General features: G+C 41.5%; 1 protein-coding gene across 4 annotated transcripts; it reads right to left on the minus strand.

Annotated features, from left to right (window-relative positions):
* Positions 1–158: 158 nt before the first annotated feature.
* rufy2 (RUN and FYVE domain containing 2) lies at positions 159–17,650 on the minus strand. 4 transcript variants are annotated; one of them, XM_029640196.2, is made up of 19 exons: positions 17,459–17,650; positions 16,268–16,393; positions 12,802–12,975; positions 8,965–9,082; positions 8,562–8,663; positions 8,161–8,284; positions 7,754–7,818; positions 7,376–7,441; positions 6,943–7,012; positions 6,742–6,843; positions 6,496–6,612; positions 6,064–6,231; positions 4,579–4,676; positions 3,260–3,379; positions 2,986–3,115; positions 2,759–2,853; positions 2,398–2,446; positions 2,041–2,121; positions 159–1,862 (listed from the first exon to the last, which is right to left on the minus strand). In XM_029640196.2, the coding sequence occupies exons 2-19, from the start codon at positions 16,341–16,343 to the stop codon at positions 1,719–1,721; spliced, it is 1,899 nt and encodes a 632-aa protein (XP_029496056.1). In that variant the 5' UTR covers positions 16,344–16,393; positions 17,459–17,650; the 3' UTR covers positions 159–1,718. The 4 variants fall into 4 exon arrangements, with proteins under 4 accessions (XP_029496056.1, XP_029496055.1, XP_029496054.1 ...); XM_029640195.2 differs by lacking the exon at positions 17,459–17,650 and adding an exon at positions 15,287–15,474 and having other exon boundaries at positions 16,268–16,345; XM_029640194.2 differs by lacking the exons at positions 16,268–16,393; positions 17,459–17,650 and adding an exon at positions 15,287–15,804.
* Between the last annotated feature and the right edge of the window lie 4,442 nt (positions 17,651–22,092).

A 22,092-nucleotide genomic window follows, 5' to 3' on the forward strand; every position in this document is an offset into this window, starting at 1 on the left:
GTTGGTAGAGCATGGCACTTGCAATGCCAGGGTTGTGGGTTCGATTCCCACAGGGGACCAGTATGAACAAATATGAAAATGTATGCATTCGCTACTGTAAATCGCTCTGGATAAGAGCGTCTGCTAAATTACTAAAATGGGTATGAATACTTTGAGGGTTCTGTAAGTAGATGGGGGACGCCATCTTTATTCATGTCCGCTATTGTGTACTACATCCATTTCATATTTTATGTCCAGCAAAACTATGAAAAAAAAATCCTGCAATCTGTATATGTTACGAATTGTAATTCGTACAATATGTTACATATTTGTAAATGCTTAAGATCCCGTTCAATCACTTTAAATTTCATAGTCAAAATGACATGATTGGCAACATGAATTAATGCTTTGCAAAGTAACTGGCTTCTAGCGAACAAGACAATATATTGAAAACATACTGCACACAGTATGTTTTGATCATCAATGTGAGATGTAGCACATCCATTTGTAATAAAGTTAATTCCAGTTTTGTAAAATTATATATTGCAAACATTGCTTTGCTGATTGAATACAAAACAAATTCCAGCAAGTGTATAAGTGGTTACACAAATGAGTGCATCTCAAATTCCTTGCCACTTAGTGATCCAAGTTTTTTAACTTGCCTGATTAGTCTCTGAAAAGAAATAAGATTGGCATGTTTCCAAACTGAATTGTTAGCTCTAGATACTGTATTTGAATACTTAAGGTAATAATTTATTAGGCCTACTTAATCAAAAGTACAACATACATTTGCTGCGCCGTTTCATGTAGTTTCTGCTTCTTCGTCACAAAGCAGTATCGGGAACATTAGTGCTTTTGGTAAACATACTTCTGAAATGTGCCTGCATTCTACCATGCAGAAACAAGTCTGAAAGGTACTCATTTAGTATTTTGGCTTATTAGAGGCACATGTGAATTACATCAGTTATAGGAGAAGAAGTTCACTTTGTTTAACCAAATCTCTTTTTTTGTAAATGGCATGCTATAGAAGTGTTCAGCCACTTCTTTTGCGATTTCACTTGGTTTTGAGAAACCCCACCAGCAAGTTATTTCCTCGTGCTCTTTCTACAGTTGCAGGGACACAGATAAAACAGCTCCAAAAACATATATATTTTTAGAAACGACAACACTCAGTATAGTGATGCATTTCTTTAGATGTTGTACACAAGTGTCATTAAACTTTATCCAATGTTATTCCATTTTGTTAACCTCGAGTGATACTTTCCGTGTTCAAGCATTCCCAGGTTCTCACCATAATGGGAATGAGAAAGCACACAAATGTAAATAAAAAAGAGATTTGGTCAACAACAACAAAAATGTACTCGTCCTTTCAGACCGTTCAAGTGAAATAACATGACTCAAAACAAAAAATATGACTCCAGTCCTAATCACATCAGGCTCAGCCACTGTGTCACACAGAGAAACATACTTTAAAATTGTCTCATCAAGATATTCTTACTGCAGATTTGGAATGATATGCTCAGCTGCCCAAATGGTTTATCTTTTGTAAGGGAATGTTGACATTTATCACAAGAACCTTAGTGTCACAGATATAACATCTCAAATCTCATGCTACACAAAGCGATATACCTTGTAGAATGTACACACTTGACATCAGTCACATGAGCTCAGAGGTTTCCTGGTAGTCTGAGCTGCGGGGAATTGAGTTAAAGCTGCGGCTGGGCCTGAAGGGGGGCATCTCACGTGGCATTGGAGGAGCAGCGCTGGAGGAGAAGGGCGTGGCACGTATCACAGACCCTCACTGGTTTTGGTGAGGCAGGGAGGGGCAGCTCGTTGTCAGAGCAGGCATTGCAGAAGATCTCCCCACAGTTTCTACAGTGGTGCTAGAGAAATGAGACATGGAAAACACCTCAGCTTATCTAGGCAAGAAGTACACCCCAAGGAGAAGGTGGGTTATGGTTTGCATAGTTGCTATTCTTGTTAATGTTACACTTTGTTGATTGCTGGTTCAGCATTGTCCTAATTAATTTCACATGAAAAATGTAATGAGTTTATCCTAACCTTTCTCCTAGAGATGGAAAACTCCTTCTCACAAAGTTTACAGTGGGTAGCATCTTTGTCCTTCAACCAGACCTGCCCTCCCTGGAATATTTGTTAGATAGGGCACTCATGGAACAGCACTGGCAAATTTCAACATGCTTGTTGGTAGTTCAATTCAAATTAAATAAAAGTTTTGCAGATGTTATCACAGGTGCAGCGAAATACTTATGTTTCTCACTCAAACAGTGCAGCAATACAATACACACAATCTAAAAGTGAAATAAATTCAGACATTTCAATTAAGTTGTTTTCATCAGAAAATGTACTGATTGGATTGAACTTTCATTTGAACAATGATGTAGAACTCAAGACACTTACCTGAAGAGCTTTATTTGCCTCTTTTATGTCTTCGATTTTAAGTTTTGATCTGGATTAAGAAAAGCCAGGCATCAGTTAACTGAATTCATGTCTCATATTATTAATTTAAAAATCCTGAACGGAACATTAAAACAGTAAGAGCACTAACTAAAGGCCAGGAAGAATGAAAGGGGCTCATGTATGTGATTATAGCCCCTCCACAACATAAAATAATGTTGCTTCTGATACAGCCTTTCCACTTTTATCTTAAAAGGTACGTTGAGATTGCTGTAATTGATGGGGGAAAGAGGCCGAATTCCTATTTGAAAGAGACAGTGTTTGATAAAAACGTACATCAAATGAGTTTAAAATAGACAAGTACTCGCTGAGTTTGCAGCCTAGCTCCTCCAGGGCCTGCTCCTGTTCTTCACAAATCCCCTTCAGCTGGCTGTTCTCATCCTGCAGCCTGTGGAACTCCTGGAGAAAAACATGTGAAATCCATCAATCCACCGTGTGTATAAATATACTCTACACCTGTGACGCAACAGAAACTATGTTGAACATAATACTTCTTAATTCCACAATAAACCCCACGAAGAACCCTCAAACCTTTTTAAGTCCATTTATTTGCTGGGCTTCAGCACTGAGCTGGGCGACGATGTCTCGTTCCCTCTCCAGGTCGTTCTGTAAGGTTTGCCGCCACTCCTTCTCAATCTTTAGGTCTGTCTCCAGCTGCAGCCTACAACAGGAACAAAATCCTGGATTACAGCCAGATTACTATCCCTTAATCTTCATTTTGGTGCAGAGACAAACAATATATGTATTGTTTATAGGAATAAGTGCTAAGAGCTACTATAAATATACCGTATGTATGTGTACTTACATTTGTTTCTCTCTCTGGGCTATCTGCTTTTGGAGGCTGTCGGCTTTGTTGGCAAAGTCGTGCTTGAATTTGCGAGCTCCATCTTCTGCAGTCCAGCGGTCCCGCTCTGCCTCTTGTAATCTGGTGTAATTCAAACCAACTGGGTAAAACTGAGGCTCCAATCACAAAGAAAAGGGGGTACAGGGGGTTGGGATGCAATGGGACAAACTGGCAGAAGAAAAAGGGAAGACCAAACACCTACAGGCAGGCAGGCCCCTTTGGAGGGAAGATGGCCAGGCAGTGGCAGGCCAGTTTAACATTTCCATGAACACACTCATGGGGCTAAAGATGGTGTGTTCACTACACTCAAAGACAAACGTAATGGTGCTGCCAATGATTTCATCATTCCACAACCACAATTTCAAAACATTTAACTTTATTGTTTCATGTGATAAACAATTGTTATACTTCTTATTGGCTATAATGAGTATAGTATTTGCTCTTACAGATATGTTTGAGTGTATTAGTTATTACAGTGCCACAATAATGGGATGCACTACAAAACTTCCTTTTGTGAAAGAAGCTTATCTTAACATTAGACTGATACAAAAACCAATGAACTGTTACTTTACGATACTGCATATGAACAAATCCCCTGCCTAGTGTTTGCTGAGAGTTAGTGGTTGTGTTTAAAAGCTCAGAAAGAGATGTCTTTAACAAGCTTGTATTGGTTCTCAGTGTCTGTGCTGGCACATTTTACAAATGACATGGCGAGTGTACGTGTCTGGCTCAGCAAATCTTTATCACTATTGAGATCAAGTAGGCATGATGGGGGGGTACAGGATGATAGAAAGAGGTATATCGATGTAGAAATGAAAAGTATGAGGGTAAAAGATGGAAGAAATAAAAGGCAAGAAGGAAAGCAAAAAGGGAAAGAGGATGTCAATATCAGTGAACCTCCATTTTACCAAAAACCTTAAGAAATTGTTAAGCAAAGCATTCTCATAAAGATGGCAAACCAAAGGAAGACAAAGGGAAGGATGGTCTGTGTTGACAGACGTGACAAAACTATGGTCGCATCACAACACAACCAGACTACAGCCAAGTCAATGCTCCAAATGATTGATACGGTGAAACATATATTTATAAAAAATACACCTACATGCAAAAAGAGGAAATACTTTGCATGCCACATTATGGCCCGGTTTCCTGCACTCAGATGAAGCATTTAATGTCCACTGAAAGCACTTTTTAGTTCAGGGCCAGGCTTAATCAGGGAAACCGGGCCTTAAATATTCATTCCAAATTATTTAAGAGGATCTTTAAGTCAACACCCTTACCTTTGCTCCAGCTGTTTCATGGTTGCTGTGATTTGATTGGTCTTCTCCTCCAAACGAGTGATCATGTCGTTCTTCTGTTTCATGCCATCATCAGAAGTCTGGTTGACAACACAAGAAAGCCCTCAGATCAGTATAGTCACTGTAAAATACCCTGCCTTCAAAGTATTCACACCCCTTGACATTTTGTTGTGTTACAGCCTGAATTAAAAATGTATTAAATTGAGATCTGTCACTGGCTTACACAATAACCCATGTCAAAGTTGAATATGTTTTTAATATGTAATCTATTTAACAAATGAATTAAAAATGAATAGCTGAAATGTCTTGAGTCAATATTGCTTGAGTCACCTATTAGTAAATCGGTCAAAAAATAATAAAAGCAGACATTGAATATCCCTGTGAGCATGGTGAAGTTGTTAATTACACTTTGCATGGTGTATCAATACACCCAGTCACTACAAATATACATGCTCAGTTGCCGGAGAGGAAGGAATCCACTCAGGGATTTTACCATGAGGCCAATGGTAACTTTAAAATGGTTACAGAGTTTAATGGCTACAATAGGAGAAAACTGTGGATGGATCAACAATGTAGTTACTCCACAATACTAACCTAATTGACAGAGTGAAAAGAAGGGAGCCTGTATAGAATAAAAATATTAAAAAACATACATCCTGTTTGCAACAAGGCACTAAAGTAATACTGCAAAAAATGTGGCAAAGCAATAACTTTTTTTGTCTGAATATAAAGTGTTTGGGGCAAATACAATATAACACATTACTGAGTACTTACTCTCCATATATTCAACCATAGTGGTGGCTGCATCATGTTATGGGTATGCATGTAACCGTTAAGGACTGGGGAGTTTTTCCAGGATAAAAAAGGAAACATAATGGAGTTATGCACAGGCAGAATTCTAGAGGAAAACCTGGTTCAGCTTTCCAACACACTGGGAGATTAATTCACCTTTCAGCAGGACAATAACCTAAGGCCAAATTTACACTGGAGTTGCTTACCATGAAGACAATGAATTTTCCAGGGGCTGAGTTACAGTTTCGACTTAAATCTACTTGAAAATCTATGGCAAGACCTGAGAAATTGTTGTCTAGCTATGATAAACAACTAATTAGACAGAGCTTGAAGAAATTTGAAAATAATAAATGGGCAAATGTTACACAATCCAGGTGTGGAAATCTCTTAGAGACTTACCCAGAAAGACTCCCAGACGTAATCACTGCTTAAAATGCTTCTATAAACGTATTGAGTCAGGGGTGTGAATACTTATGTAAATGAGATATTTCTGTATTTAATTTTCAATAAATTTGCTAACATTTCTAAAAACATGTTAACTTTTTCATTATGGGGTATTGTGTGGAATAAGTCAAGGGGTATGAATACTTTCTGAAGGCACTGTAACAAACAATATAGCCTACTCTATTCACAAAAGCACCAGCAAAATGTGCCATACAAAAAGCTCCACAGTACCTGCATTTTTGTGTACATTTCCACATTGATGGCCTTGACTTCATCCAGCTGGTGGCGCAGGCCGATTAGTGTGTCCTGTTTTTCGTGAATGTCCTTTTCCAACAGTTTCATGGCCAGATCCATCTCCTGCTTCATGCTTACCTGTACCACCAACTCATTTTCCACATCCTACAGTGGGGTACAAGGACAGCAGCTGTCAGTCACCCCAAATCCTGCTTAACTGTAAACCACTGACCTTCCTTACACAGACAATGCTATTGATAGCACCTTGCAAGCAAAGATGACCATTTCAGAATTATGAGTTGGCTTACATTGGCAGTGTTGCCTCTACTGTATAGGTGAGGCAGGCTCCACTTTCTACTGTAGCTCTTTCCTCAGCCTGTGCCCATTATAGAAAAAGTATAAAGGGGAAACAACTGGATGACAACTGACCTGGCGTAGTTGACACTCCTCCCTGAGCTGTTTCCTGGCCTCGTTGTACATCTCGTCAAGGCCCTGCCTCGACTGCTTATAGGTGTCCAGCTCCACATCCACGTCAACCTGGGTCACCTGACAGTGACAGAGACATTAGTGGATTAGACCAGACCCACATGTCCTTAGACCACAAACACAACAAATGAGGAACATGTTGAAGTCTGACTGACCAAGACAGAGAGCAGGACATTGTAAAAGGCAAACCTCAAGTTGCTGCTGAGCTTTTATGAGAATAATAGTGTTCTCATTTCTAAGCTGATGGTTCTCCTCTTGCAGTTTGATTATGTTATTTTTTGCAATCGCCAGCTACAATGAAGAGAGGTTCAAATGAACACCAAATCAGATGTATAAAATGGTAAATGCTTCAGAATGTTAGTACAGTACTATTAAGAGAGAATGCCATACCTCCTCAATGAGTTTAGAGTTTGATTTCTCCAAGTTATCGACCCTCCCTTGTAAGCCGTGTACTGAAGAACTGTGTCAAAAAAACAACTGCTAATTTAGTGCCATTTCATATTTAGTCTCTCCCAACAGACATTTGAAGAAACACACTGCATGTTCAAATCAGACTTACAAGTCCTCACAAAAGAACCTGAGTAGTCCTTTCATTGTCCTTTACAATTACATTTCCTGCCGTTGAACTAGTGAGCTTGAGTTCTGTAGTGTTTGAGGTTGTGCAAGGAACGTAAGCCAATACAACAGAAGAGACATCTGTACTTGCATAACCAGTACCAATGACTTGGCCTAAATAAGAGCTGAAACACATGGTTGAGCAATTATCACACCAACATTTTTTTCTCCAAAAATGATACAGTATGGTAAAGAAAAAGAAAAATACTTAAGCTGCCTATTTAATTCTTCAACATAGTTCTTCTGGTCTAGGATGGCTGCTACTTGACCATTTCTATTGGGAAAACAAATCATGGAAGAGAAAATCTGTAAATTAGTCAACATTTATGTTCAAATGTTTCAAGCATACTATTATCCTTGTCAGCTTATCCAAGACAAATAAAGTATAGTAGTAGATGTTTTAATGGGTATATTCCATCTCATTAAAGCAGTGATTGAGATATATATATATATACACACACACATTTTAACGTTGTGTCTTTAGATTTGGGGCAGGGTCCCCAGAAATTCTGCATGGGAAAAATGAAGTCCCCATTGAAAAAGTTTGAATACCACTGCATTAAAGTAACAAGAGTATCTACTTTACCTTTCTCCACTTCTGTAGTCATCAATGTCATTTTTCAAGTACATTGAGAAGTCAATGACACCAACCTAAGAAATGTTAAATGTCACATACACCATTATTTAGAAATGTCTACATAGACTGTGACCAGTATATTCCTTCTCAAGTTGGGCTGAGATAATTAGACTATAAAATGTCCACATCTACAATCTGAGCAGATTAGAAGCACAGCTGAACAGTTTGCAGTGTGACAGTTCTTCCAGATACTAGTCTGTTGGGATGAGACGAGTAAATCTCCATGAGGTGAAAGGAACGCCAATCCTCTGTCAGCAAGTAGGACCCTGAATAACAGTGTCCACTCACTTGCCTAATTTAAAGGCTGTCAATGGGGAATTCTTTAACAATGACTGAATTGAGGGGCGTTGACTCACCTGTGTATCCAGGTCCTCGCCCTTGACACACAGGTTGGCATCGATCACATTGAGTCCCACCAGCAGGCCAACGATGACAGCACCCTCCTCCTCTACCATCATAGCAGAGTTGTCATAGAAATCACTGTGGGTACACACAAAGAAACATATTTCACATTAAATTGCGAAAACAAATATAATTACTGTTTATACTAACCGTATATCTTTATAGAAAATGGCATGAGACTTTGACACCTCCTTTACCCATCTGAAGTTATTAGCGTCTAGCCTGCTGAGAGGCAGATGGTGAACCACCACTGAGGAACCTCCCCTGTCTGCCTGCCCAAGGGGTGTGATTGGAGGTGAAACAGTGTGTGAGAAAAACAGTGTGAGTGAATTGAGACTGGAGGTACTTCCAGTACCTCAGCAGGTCCTTTCTGGTGATCAGAAGGCGGAGGTAATCAGCCAGCCTCTTCTGCATCAGGGCCAGACGCAGCCAGGCCCGAGCTCTGCCCAGTGGAGTCCTACAACAACAGAGCACAAACTGCAACTATTAGTCCAACAATCCATAGTCATATTATATCCCTATTTACATTCCAAGTGAAGAGGGCTCAATTCAATCCGTAGAGCTGAAGATCAGCGTTGTAGCACAATTGACATTTAAATTCAGAGTTCCCGCGTCAGCAGCGACTGCATTCACATTAAATGCTGCATCTGTCATTTCAATTGGAAATTACCTTTACATTTCAAACACGCTATAGTGCTGAACTTCGGTGAAGCATATTGAATCAAGCCCTTAATCAAAAGGTGTGTGTGTGTGTGTACTTTAGTCCTGGTAGGTCCCTGACGCTGGCTGCAATCTCTCCTGCCTCAGGACACAACTTCTCCACCATCTCCAGAGGACCCCACAGTGACTTGTTGTATCCAAGAAAGGACTTCTTCACTAGGGTTGCAAAAACAAACATTGATCCTTATGCCATGGGTAATGTTACACAACACTGTCGAGAAATTGTGTCTTTGCAACCTTAACTATCAAATAATGCATGGGAAAGGGGAGATTGCATATTTGTATATCCAGCAGGTCCCGCCAAGGGCTGGCATTGGGGATTATGCAGTTGTTAGCTGCGTGTGAGATTATGTATGAATGAGTGTGTGTGTGTGTGTGTGTGTGATTATAGACATATGTGGGTATGTGATTATGCATATATGTGTGTTTGTGATTATGCGTGTATAGCTAGCTGTGTGTGATTATGTATGTATGTGTGTTTGTGTGATTATGTATGTATGTGTGCAGCTAGCTGTGTGTGTGTGATTATGTGTGTGTGTGTGTAGCTAGCTGTGTGGGATTATGTGTGATTATGTGTGTGTGTGTGTGTGTGTGTAAAAGAAGCTGTGTGTGTGTGTGTGTGTGTGTGTGTAGCTAGCCCGTTGTGTGTGTGTGAGATAATGTGTGTGTAGCTAGCTATGTGTGATTATATAGATATGCATGTATTAGAGGTCAACCGATTATGATTTTTCAACGCCGATACCGATTATTGGAGGACCAAAAAAGCCGATACCGATTAAATCGGCAGCTTTTTTTTTAATGCATTTGTAATAATGACAATTACAACAATACCGAATTAACACTTATTTTAACTTAATATAATACATCAATAAAATCAATTTAGCCTCAAGTAGATAATGAAACATGTTCAATTTGGTTTAAATAATGCAAAAACAAAGTGTTGGAGAAGAACGTAAAAGTGCAATATGTGCTATGTAAGAAAGCTAACGTTTCAGTTCCTTGCTCAGAACATGAGAACATATGAAACCTGGTGGTTCCTTTTAATATCAGTCTTCAATATTCCCAGGTAAGAAGTTTAAGGTTGTAGTTATTATAGGACTATTTCCCTCTATGCCATTTGTATTTCATTAACCTTTGACTATTGGATGTTCTTATAGGCACTTTAGTATTGATAGTGTGACAGTATAGCCTCCGTCCCTCTCCTCGCTCCTCCCTGGGCTTGAACCAGCAACACAAGGACAACAGCCACCACATCGAAGCAGCGTTACCCATGCAGAGCAAGGGAAACAACTATCCCAAGGCTCAGAGCAAGTGAAGTTTGAAACACTATTAGCGCGCGCTAACTAGCCAGCCATTTCACTTCGGTCACACCAGCCTCATCTCGGGAGTTGATAGGTTTGAAGTCATAAACAGCACAATGCTTGATGCACAACGAAGAGCTGCTGGCAAAACGCACGAAAGTGCTGTTTGAATGAATGTTTAAGCGCCTGCTTCTGCCTACCACCGCTCAGTCAGATACTTAGATACTTGTATGCTCAGTCAGATTATATGCAACACAGGACACGCTAGATAATATCTAGTAATATCCTCAACCATGTGTAGTTAACTAGTGATTATGATTGATTGTTTTTTATAAGATAAGTTTAATGCTAGCTAGCAACTTACCTTGGCTTACTGCATTTGCGTAAAAGGCAGTCTCCTTGTGGAGTGCAAGGAGAGAGAGGCAGGTCGTTATTGCGTTGGACTATTTAATTGTAAGGTTGCAAGATTGGATCCCCGAGCTGACAATGTGAAAATCTGTCTTTCTGTCCCTGAACGAGACAGTTAACCCACCGTTCCTAGGCCGTCATTGAAAATAAGAATGTGTTCTTAACTGACTTGCCTAGTTAAATAAAGATTAAATAAAGGTGTAAAAAAATAAAAAGTCAAATCGGCGCCCAAAAATACCGATTTCCGATTGTTATGAAAACTTGAAAACGGCCCTAATTAAATCGGTCGATCTGTGTGTGTGTGTAGCTAGCTGTGTGTGATGGTGTGTAGCTAGCTATGTGTGATTATGTATGTATGTATGCATGTATGTATGTAAAGTGGGGCAAAAAAGTATTTAGTCAGCCACCAATTGTGCAAGTTCTCCCACTTAAAAAGATGAGAGAGGCCGGTAAATTTTCATCATAGGTATACTTCAACTATGACAGACAAAATGAGAAGAAAAAAATCCAGAAAATCACATTGTAGGATTTTTTAAGAATTTATTTGCAAATTATGGTGGAAAATAAGTATTTGGTCAATAACAAAAGTTTCTCAATACTTTGTTATATACCCTTTGTTGGCAATGACAGAGGTCAAATATTTTCTGTAAGTCTTCACAAGGTTTTCACACACTGTTGCTGGTATTTTGGCCCATTCCTCCATGCAGATCTCCTCTAGAGCAGTGAGGTTTTGGGCTGTTGCTAGGCAACACGGACTTTCAACTCCCTCCAAAGATTTTCTATGGGGTTGAGATCTGGAGACTGGCTAGGCCACTCCAGGACCTTGAAATGCTTCTTACGAAGCCACTCCTTCGTTGCCCGGGCGGTGCGTTTGGGATCATTGTCATGCTGAAAGACCCAGCCACGTTTCATCTTCAATGCCCTTGCTGATGGAAGGAGGTTTTCACTCAAAATCTCACGATACATGGCCCCATTCATTCTTTCCTTTACACTGATCAGTCATCCTGGTCCCTTTGCAGAAAAACAGCCCCAAAGCATGATGTTTCCACCCCCATGCTTCACAGTAGGTATGGTGTTCTTTGGATGCAGCTCAGCATTCTTTGTCCTCCAAACACGACGAGTTGAGTTTTTACCAAAAAGTTATATTTTGGTTTCATCTGACCATATGACATTCTCCCAATCTTCTTCTGGATCATCCAAATGCTCTCTAGCAAACTTCAGACGGGCCTGGACATGTACTGGCTTAAGCAGGGGGACACGTCTGGCACTGCAGGATTTAAGTCCCTGGCGGCGTAGTGTGTTACTGATGGTAGGCTTTGTTACTTTGGTCCCAGCTCTCTGCAGGGTCCCCCTGTGTGGTTCTGGGATTTTTGCTCACCGTTCTAGTGATCATTTTGACCCCACGGGGTGAGATCTTGCATGGAGCCCCAGATCGAGGGAGATTATCAGTAGTCTTGTATGTCTTCCATTTCCTAATAATTGCTCCACAGTTGATTTCTTCAAACCAAGCTGCTTACCTATTGCAGATTCAGTCTTCCCAGCCTGGTGCAGGTCTACAATTTTGTTTCTGGTGTCCTTTGACAGCTCTTTGGTCTTGGCCATAGTGGAGTTTGGAGTGTGACTGTTTGAGGTTGTGGACAGGTGTCTTTTATACTGATAACAAGTTCAAACAAGTGCCATTAATACAGGTAACGAGTGGAGAACAGAGGAGCCTCTTAAAGAAGAAGTTACAGGTCTGTGAGAGCCAGAAATCCTGCTTGTTTGTAGGTGACCAAATACTTATTTTCCACCATAATTTGCAAATAAATTCTTTAAAAATCCTACAATGTGATTTTCTGGATTTTTTTCTTCTCATTTTGTCTGTCATAGTTGAAGTGTACCTATGATGAAAATGACAGGCCTCTCTCATCTTTTTAAGTGGGAGAACTTGCACAATTGGTGGCTGACTAAATACTTTTTTGCCCCACTGTATGTATGTATGTGTGTGTGATTGTGTGTGTGTGTGGCTAGCTGTGTGTGCAATTGTGTGTAGCTAGCTGTATGTATTCATTATGTAACGAACATAAATTATTATGCAATGAAAACATGTCCATAAGCTGATACTGTCACCATTATGAATAGGATTCAACTAGTTCTGCACCATCGTAACAATGAGTGAGTGAATACCTTTGAGGCCATGTTTGAGGCAGTGCTCCATGACAACAAAGAACTGCTGGAGTGGAGGGTAGTCGGAGTCCAGGGTGCGTCCAAAACTGAGGGCCGACTCGATCAGGCCTTTGATGCTGAGCTTGGCCATGTTCAGCAGGTTAGTTCTCTCCATCGACATAGGGTCCCGCAGAGCTAGAGAGGGAAGGAAACAGACCCACAATAGGGAGTGGTCAATTCAAACTACCTATAGTATGTCAACAAAGAGCCATGCGATTATGTTTTTCATAGTAGTGCACACATACATACAGCAGATATTGACATCTATAGTGCCCATCTTACAGCATTTCAACAAACAGTCATGGATACATCTCACATTTCATAATTGCCTACAACATGTGTTGTACAGACATGATACTGTATGTAGGCACGAAATTGGATTTAATCTTGGCCAATAAATAATATTTTCTGATGGAGTCACTCACCACTTCTGATCAAACCAGAAGAAAAACATTGATCAGAAACAGTTTTGCACTGGCCTCTAGCTGGAAATATGCAGGGTCCACAGAGATCCTATTAAATGACTTCTTACATTTCTAATATGAGTTCTAATATGTAATTCTATGGATTTTTAACATTTTATTTCACTAGGCAAGTCAGTTAAGAACAAATTCTTATTTACAATGACGGCCTACCCCGGCCAAACCCGGACGACGCTGGGCCAATTGCACCGCCCTACAGGACTCCCAATTACGGCCGGATGTGATACAGCCTGGATTCGAACCAGGGACTAGGACGCCTCTTGCACTGAGATGCAGTGCCTTAGACCGCTGCGCCATGCTTTGGGCAGTATCTTCTGCGTTTTTGAAAGGCCAGCAAGATATGGCAGCAGGCCTACAGTTTCAGAGTCTAGGCCTCAGTGATGAACTAGTGGTCTATAAAAGGGGTAGTTACCCCTGCAGTACCCCCCCCCCCCCTGATGTTTTTATGAATATTGCTCACAACAATAGAATACTTGTATTTTTATTAACATACCAGCAGTAGAATATATTTCTAATGAAGTCAGCTTTATTTTTCAACTCCTAATATTGAGCAAATTATACTCACTGGAGTATCTGACAGCACTCGCAAACAGGCTACCATTACGACAAATGCCGCTGGCTGCTGTAAGCTTTCTGGAATTGGACATTTTTGCCAACACATGGCTAACCTTTGTTTAACCAGTTGCTCTTAGCGAAACTGTGTTTGGAGTTAGCCTATTAGCTAGAAAGGTCTGTTAGAATTTACACTTCCTGTTCCAATTATAATGTGGGGTGGTCAAAATAATAAAAAACTATCTACCAAATCTATTTACTTTAAAATATTGAGTACTTCTCCTTGCCATTATCATTAACATGATAAGACATGTTAATTAATTGTTTTGCTAACATATGATGAGAGTCCTTGGGTCGCAGGTTTGCCTGGGAGGGGGTCCCTGGGCAAGATAAGATTAAAGACCCCTGCACAATAACCTATCCCCAATCAAATCAACACTCTCCCCATGTTGACAGAGCGAGCCACTGACAATAGGATAACATTTACGCAAATATTCAGACACATGGTAGAGCATGGCGCTTGCTCTGGATAAGAGCTCTGTTAAATGATCAAAATGTAAATTGGGCAAATGAGTATGTTGCTATTCTGTTTCAGATCATAGTCAGTATGCTGTCATTCTGTCGCACCACTTCATGTGTGAGAGATCTATCCTTGCATTACAGGCCCAGTAATTCCAACTTCATACGAGATGCAGCGTGCCTGCATCACCCATAGTAACCGCAGCAAGCATCACATCTGGATCACGCTATGAGCCCGACCAGAGAGCACGAGACCTTGAAAATAAGTCCTTTCAATGTATTTTGCTCATAGGGCGGGGTGTGGTTTCGAACCAGCTATTGGTCTGTAGAAAAACCACATTATCACAAGAAAGTTATCACAATTTAACAATATTGCGGTCCGCTATCACACACTATTGTGCCAGAACCCCCCCACTAGCATCCCATTGGACTTTCCCTTATTGTGTACCGGAGTCCTAACTAGCTAGCTTCGCAGTCGTTAACATATCTACAAGAAAGCAGCGTTTTGGTGCATTACCGGCACCTACAGTAGTGTACAGGAGCAGCTCAGTCTCCCGCCTGTGTACAGCGTCCTCGCGTAAACATTTGCCAATATAAGTATAAAGAGGGGTTCCTGCAGATAAAGGAATGCCCACATGCAGGAACGCCCCGGAATGCGTGCCGCAATTACACCCTTCTCCAAATAGTCAATGAATGAATATGACTTCGATTCTGATGCACAAGCGGAAAAATATATGCATGCTGCTAAATTGATTGTATGTTGCACTAAATCAACAATGACCGACATATGCATTTGATACTGTAACATGGGAGCAGGCACACGATGACATGACAGCTTTGTTGATTTAAACAAAAATCAAGAACAACATGATGAACACATTACTCCAAATTACCTGGGACACTCCATTCGTTTACAAAAGATGTGGGTTCCGCTACCTTTGCCAGAACGTGACTGCTGCTTCCTGAAAAGGTCTCGGATGCTTTCCTGGCTAGGGCAAATATGGGCGCCTGCCATCTCCCATCCCCTGCCATCATGGTCGTGGTGCTAGCTTTTTCACCGGCCGATTTTTCTTCCTGTAACCTAAGGATTCCAAATCTTTGAGACTTCTCCTTGTTGCTTTCTGCTTCAGCTAATGCAAGGTCTTGCTCTGCAGGTGTCGCCATCGTCGAAATATCATATGGTTATGGACAATTCACCTGGCGACCATTGTTGCACAAATGTTTGGGATAACATTGCTAAATTATCCAATGCCAACCCTTTAATGTACAACACATTTCGTCTACATTCTACGAGTGAAGTCCGCTTTCACAGTCATCAATAACAAATTATCCCTTATTCGGCGTAGTGTAGAGATTTGTTTACACCCTACTGAAGCTGAATCCCTCAAGTCCGTAGGGTGGTGTCAAAAACGCTCACAAAACAAAAGCACTACGTAATGGAGAGCCATACTTGGGATTCTGCTACCCTCTACTGCTGGCTGGAAGAACTCCAGTTGATTATACATATATATGTTTCAATTCTTTAAACTGAGTAAAATGTTAAATATGATTAATTAAATGTTAGTAAAATATATATTTTACTAGCCTAGTGTTTACAGAAAATGGAAGTGATGATCAGCCATGTATATTTCTTGTCAACAAGTTAACAGAAATGTATAATCTTACTCATGAATTAAAAAATTAAGTCAGTAGATAAACGTGATGCATGTCCCTGTGAAGTTAATCATCTGAAATTGATAGTTTAAATAATTCAATATAGTCTTTCAGTAGGATTCCAGTGTCTCTAAAATAAATTGTGTTGTAGCCAATTGTCTTGTACCAACCACCATGTGATTGAGAAGAAAATATAGGTTCTGGTATCTGCTTTTGTTTACCTTGACTGTTTGAAAGTCGCTCCATGCTCTCACTATGAGTGATGCCCCAGCGATGTAAACTCTGAGGGGAATACATAGTGAAGATCACTTCGGCCCAAGAAGATCCTGGACACACCAATATTTGTTCTGCGTTAAGAAAGGAGAGTAGTCAATGTGCTACACAATAGGAATGCCAACAGCAATTATCATTCATACAAAACCAACATTACTAGGGTTATGAATTTGTGGATATTTTAAATGTGAAATTTACAGAATTAAAGGGGGAAAATCTCATTTATGTGCACGAGGGCCAACTGAAGGGAATACACAGTCAGTTTGCCATAAACCAACATATATAATAATGTGCACTTTATTGTCCTTAGTTTTGAACCTGGATCATAACACAGCAACTCATGAACCCATGGAGATTATCATTTGGTTTGTGTTATAAAGCAATACGATTATAACTGTTGTTCTTCGATACTGAACATTGTTCGGCAGAACAGCCTTCTTATATTTTCAGAAGCAGGACTATGTGGAGTCCATTGACAGTGTCAGTCATGTTTCTGCTGTTCTCCTGCAGATTAGCCAGTCAGTGCTAAACTATCATATGACTAATTTCCTGCTGCACCCTCCCCGTCTGTGTCAGTCCAACATGGCCTGAGATTCTGTATGTACTCTGTACTGTAACATCCTCCCCGCCTGTGTCAGTCCAACATGGCCTGAGATTCTGTATGTACTCTGCACTGTAACATCCTCCCTTCTGTCAGTCCAACATGGCCTGAGATTCTGTATGTACTCTGCACTGTAACATCCTCCCTTCTGTGTCAGTCCAACATGGCCTGAGATTCTGTATGTACTCTGCACTGTAACATCCTCCCTTCTGTGTCAGTCCAACATGGCCTGAGATTCTGTATGTACTCTGCACTGTAACATCCTCCCTTCTGTGTCAGTCCAACATGGCCTGAGATTCTGTATGTACTCTGCACTGTAACATCCTCCCTTCTGTGTCAGTCCAACATGGCCTGAGATTCTGTATGTACTCTGCACTGTAACATCCTCCCTTCTGTGTTCTCTTGTAGAATGTACACTGGACATATACTAATTGACATTATACACTGATACTAAACTAACCGCTGCTGTCTGACTCTGCCAAATGGACCCCTGGATTCTACAGCATTACTAGAGTGACATAAAATTGTGACAACTTACCTCAGGCAGAGCAGCAACACACTATTTGTATTGGTTCAGCTGGGCTCAGACTGAATCAGTAACTCCAGACCTTCCCTGGCTGGGGCCGAGGCCTGTTGGCTGTGCTGCGTTGGACCTTGGTACCGAGGGAGTCTAATCCCTCTGCAGTTACAGGCAAAGGAGTGGGGATGTCTCTCAGAGGAACCACTTGGAGCACATAATACACATACGGGTAGCAGAGTAGAGGGGTCGATGAGGGCGGGGGAGGAGTCTCCCACTGAAAAGGGGAAGACATAGTTTTGTTGAGGGGGACGAAAAAATTTACACAGACCAGCCAACCCCTGCCCTCTTGCAGTAATGCGGCGTTCAAAACAACAGGGAATTCAGAACTCGGAAATCTCCGATTTCAGTGCTTTCAAAATAACCGCGAACTCGAGAAAAAAAACGAGCGCCGACTGGGGAAAATCGTTTTGAACCGTCATCCAGCTCGAAATTCTAACTCGAAATATCAGGCATCTTTCTAGAGCCCCAATTTTCCGAACTGAAGATCACCTACGTCATGATTCGACCTCTTTTAACCCCCCATCCAGTTCCCATTAGTTTTGAAAGTATAAATTACAAAGACATTCAGGAAGTGGTTTAGTTGAGCGACACCTCTGTTAGAATGCATTACTATCTAAATGCATGGAACATACACATATTAAGATGATAGTCACAAAAGAGATCACCCAATATGTATCAGTGACAAATTCTGTAAATATTAATATGGATATTAATTTCAAATCATTTAGTAATATATTTGTATTATGTAGAAGCACATTGTTTTATGACATACAACAAAGAACTGCCCTTTTACGTTCAAATGGTTATCCAACTGTCTGGAAAATACATCCCGTTCTGTGTTTGCAAACATTGCCACACGAGGGCGTTGCGCTCAAATTGATGGCAGAATAAGAGACAAAAAAATACTCTATATACATGTTTCGTATGAGTGCATTTCACACTACTTTTGGATTATAATTCGATTTTAAGGCTCGTATGAATGTCCTGCTTAATATGTTTGTGTCATCATCGCAAATCAACTGCATTACACCATAATAAAAAACACTTGAATTGAATGGGCGCTGATGGCGATGGCGTTCTTACTGCCCCCAAGAGTCGCTTGCATCTGTGTGTGATGACAGTGTGTCGTGTACTGGAAAAGGGGCTATGGTCCGATCAGTAAAAAGTTAATATTTACTTTCCATTATGCTGTTCTATATCCTACCCAGGAGGTAGCAGTAGCTCCCAAGGCAAGAGTCATGGTACCAGCTTCTGCCATCAGATTGAGAATCTGTCAAATTTGTGTTGATAAAAGCAATGACGGATCATAATGGCAATGTTTGACCATGTGGTCAAACAGGGATGGTGGAAAGAAAACAAAATAATTTGTGGTTCCTATTCAAAGTCAGCTGCCAGACACTAACATGATCACACATTCCAACTAATGCACCCTTCATAAACCAGTGTTTGAACATTTTATTTAATGCAATGTAAGTGCCCTTTTGTTTAAATAACTTTGACTCAATGTAATATCTGTTTAAAGTCACAGGTTCTAGGCCCATTTAAAATGGAATGTTCTAGGCAGATTAAAAAAACTAAAGTTAAATTAATGTTAAAGGTTTGCAATAGGGATACAGTAAGAGTACACACAATGGCTTCAAATCAGCTACTCTGCTCACAGGTGACGACCAAAAACAGTAACAAACTGTCCTGATGAAAGACAAAACAATTAGCCACTGAACTTACATATTAAGTTAATACAAATTTAAAAAATACACAATAGATAAATAATCACCTTAAGGGAGTGCACCATCACACTGCTTGAACCCAAAAGCAAATCAACTAGGAACCAAAAGGAGATTATCAAAGTGGCTTTACAGAATAATACACATACTGAATATTGGTCGACTCAAATACTGATGGAAATTCACGAGACCAGACATTGAATTGGGTTTAGAATATTTGAGGGAATGGAAATTAGGATTCAGGAGGGGAATGGGAATGGACTGGATGAAGCAGAGGGCAGCAGATGAAAGATCCAGGTAGTGGACTGGGCAGGGGCGCAGCCATGGATGGGCCTGTGAGGGAATAGGCCCTCCCACTTGGGAGCCAGGCCCAGCTAATCAAAATGAGTTTTTCCCCTTAATGTGATGCGAGTGTAGCGAAATGCTTGTGCTTCTAGTTCCAACAATGCAGTAATAACCAACAAGTAATCTAACTAACAATTCCTAAACTACTGTCTCATACACAGTGTAAGGGGATAAAGAATATGTACATAAGGATATATGAATGAGTGATGGTACAGAGCAGCATAGGCAAGATACAGTAGATGGTATCGAGTACAGTATATACATATGAGATGAGTATGTAAACAAAGTGGCATAGCTAAAGTGGCTAGTGATACATGTATTACATAAGGATGCAGTCGATGATATAGAGTACAGTATATACGTATGCATATGAGATGAATAATGTAGGGTAAGTAACATTATATAAGGTAGCATTGTTTAAAGTGGCTAGTGATATATTTACATAATTTCCCATCAATTCCCATTATTAAAGTGGCTGGAGTTGAGTCAGTGTCAGTGTGTTGGCAGCAGCCACTCAATGTTAGTGGTGGCTGTTTAACAGTCTGATGGCCTTGAGATAGAAGCTGTTTTTCAGTCTCTCGGTCCCAGCTTTGATGCACCTGTACTGACCTCGCCTTCTGGATGATAGCGGGGTGAACAGGCAGTGGCTCGGGTGGTTGATGTCCTTGATGATCTTTATGTCCTTCCTGTAACATCGGGTGGTGTAGGTGTCCTGGAGGGCAGGTAGTTTGCCCCCGGTGATGCGTTGTGCAGACCTCACTACCCTCTGGAGAGCCTTACGGTTGAGGGCGGAGCAGTTGCCGTACCAGGCGGTGATACAGCCCGCCAGGATGCTCTCGATTGTGCATCTGTAGAAGTTTGTGAGTGCTTTTGGTGACAAGCCGAATTTCTTCAGCCTCCTGAGGTTGAAGAGGCGCTGCTGCGCCTTCTTCACGATGCTGTCTGTGTGAGTGGACCAATTCAGTTTGTCTGTGATGTGTATGCCGAGGAACTTAAAACTTACTACCCTCTCCACTACTGTTCCATCGATGTGGATAGGGGGTGTTCCCTCTGCTGTTTCCTGAAGTCCACAATCATCTCCTTAGTTTTGTTGACGTTGAGTGTGAGGTTATTTTCCTGACACCACACACCGAGGGCCCTCACCTCCTCCCTGTAGGCCGTCTCGTCGTTGTTGGTAATCAAGCCTACCACTGTTGTGTCGTCCGCAAACTTGATGATTGAGTTGGAGGCGTGCGTGGCCACGCAGTCGTGGGTGAACAGGGAGTACAGGAGAGGGCTCAGAACGCACCCTTGTGGGGCCCCAGTGTTGAGGATCAGCGGGGAGGAGATGTTGTTGCCTACCCTCACCACCTGGGGGCGGCCCGTCAGGAAGTCCAGTACCCAGTTGCACAGGGCGGGGTCGAGACCCAGGGTCTCGAGCTTGATGACGAGCTTGGAGGGTACTATGGTGTTGAATGCCGAGCTGTAGTCGATGAACAGCATTCTCACATAGGTATTCCTCTTGTCCAGATGGGTTAGGGCAGTGTGCAGTGTGGTTGAGATTGCATCGTCTGTGGACCTATTTGGGCGGTAAGCAAATTGGAGTGGGTCTAGGGTGTCAGGTAGGGTGGAGGTGATATGGTCCTTGACTAGTCTCTCAAAGCACTTCATGATGACGGAAGTGAGTGCTACGGAGCGGTAGTCGTTTAGCTCAGTTACCTTAGCTTTCTTGGGAACAGGAACAATGGTGGCCCTCTTGAAGCATGTGGGAACAGCAGACTGGTATAGGGATTGATTGAATATGTCCGTAAACACACCGGCCAGCTGGTCTGCGCATGCTCTGAGGGCGCGGCTGGGGATGCCGTCTGGGCCTGCAGCCTTGCGAGGGTTAACACGTTTAAATGTCCTACTCACCTCGGCTGCAGTGAAGGAGAGACCGCATGTTTTCGTTGCAGGCCGTGTCAGTGGCACTGTATTGTCCTCAAAGCGGGCAAAAAAGTTATTTAGTCTGCCTGGGAGCAAGACATCCTGGTCCGTGACTGGGCTGGATTTCTTCCTGTAGTCCGTGATTGACTGTAGACCCTGCCACATGCCTCTTGTGTCTGAGCCGTTGAATTGAGATTCTACTTTGTCTCTGTACTGACGCTTAGCTTGTTTGATAGCCTTGCGGAGGGAATAGCTGCACTGTTTGTATTCGGTCATGTTACCAGACACCTTGCCCTGATTAAAAGCAGTGGTTCGCACTTTCAGTTTCACACGAATGCTGCCATCCATCCACGGTTTCTGGTTAGGGAATGTTTTAACCGTTGCTATGGGAACGACATCTTCAACGCACATTCTAATGAACTCGCACACCGAATCAGCGTATTCGTCAATGTTGTTATCTGACGCAATACGAAACATATCCCAGTCCACGTGATGGAAGCAGTCTTGGAGTGTGGAGTCAGCTTGGTCGGACCAGCGTTGGACAGACCTCAGCGTGGGAGCCTCTTGTTTTAGTTTCTGTCTGTAGGCAGGGATCAACAAAATGGAGTCGTGGTCAGC

The sequence above is a fragment of the Oncorhynchus nerka genome, linkage group LG28, assembly GCF_034236695.1.
Source record: "Oncorhynchus nerka isolate Pitt River linkage group LG28, Oner_Uvic_2.0, whole genome shotgun sequence".
Lineage (NCBI taxonomy): Eukaryota > Metazoa > Chordata > Actinopteri > Salmoniformes > Salmonidae > Oncorhynchus > Oncorhynchus nerka.

Excerpts from the sequence above, each read along its gene's own strand:
- rufy2 (XM_029640194.2), bottom strand. The coding sequence starts at position 15,557 with ATGGCGACACCTGCAGAGCAAGACCTTGCATTAGCTGAAGCAGAAAGC. Across the intron at positions 7,819-8,160 it reads GCGAGGACCTGGATACACAG|GTTGGTGTCATTGACTTCTC; the intron begins GTGAGTCAACGC and ends AACATTTCTTAG. Across the intron at positions 1,863-2,040 it reads TTTCCATCTCTAGGAGAAAG|CACCACTGTAGAAACTGTGG; the intron begins GTTAGGATAAAC and ends TCATTTCTCTAG.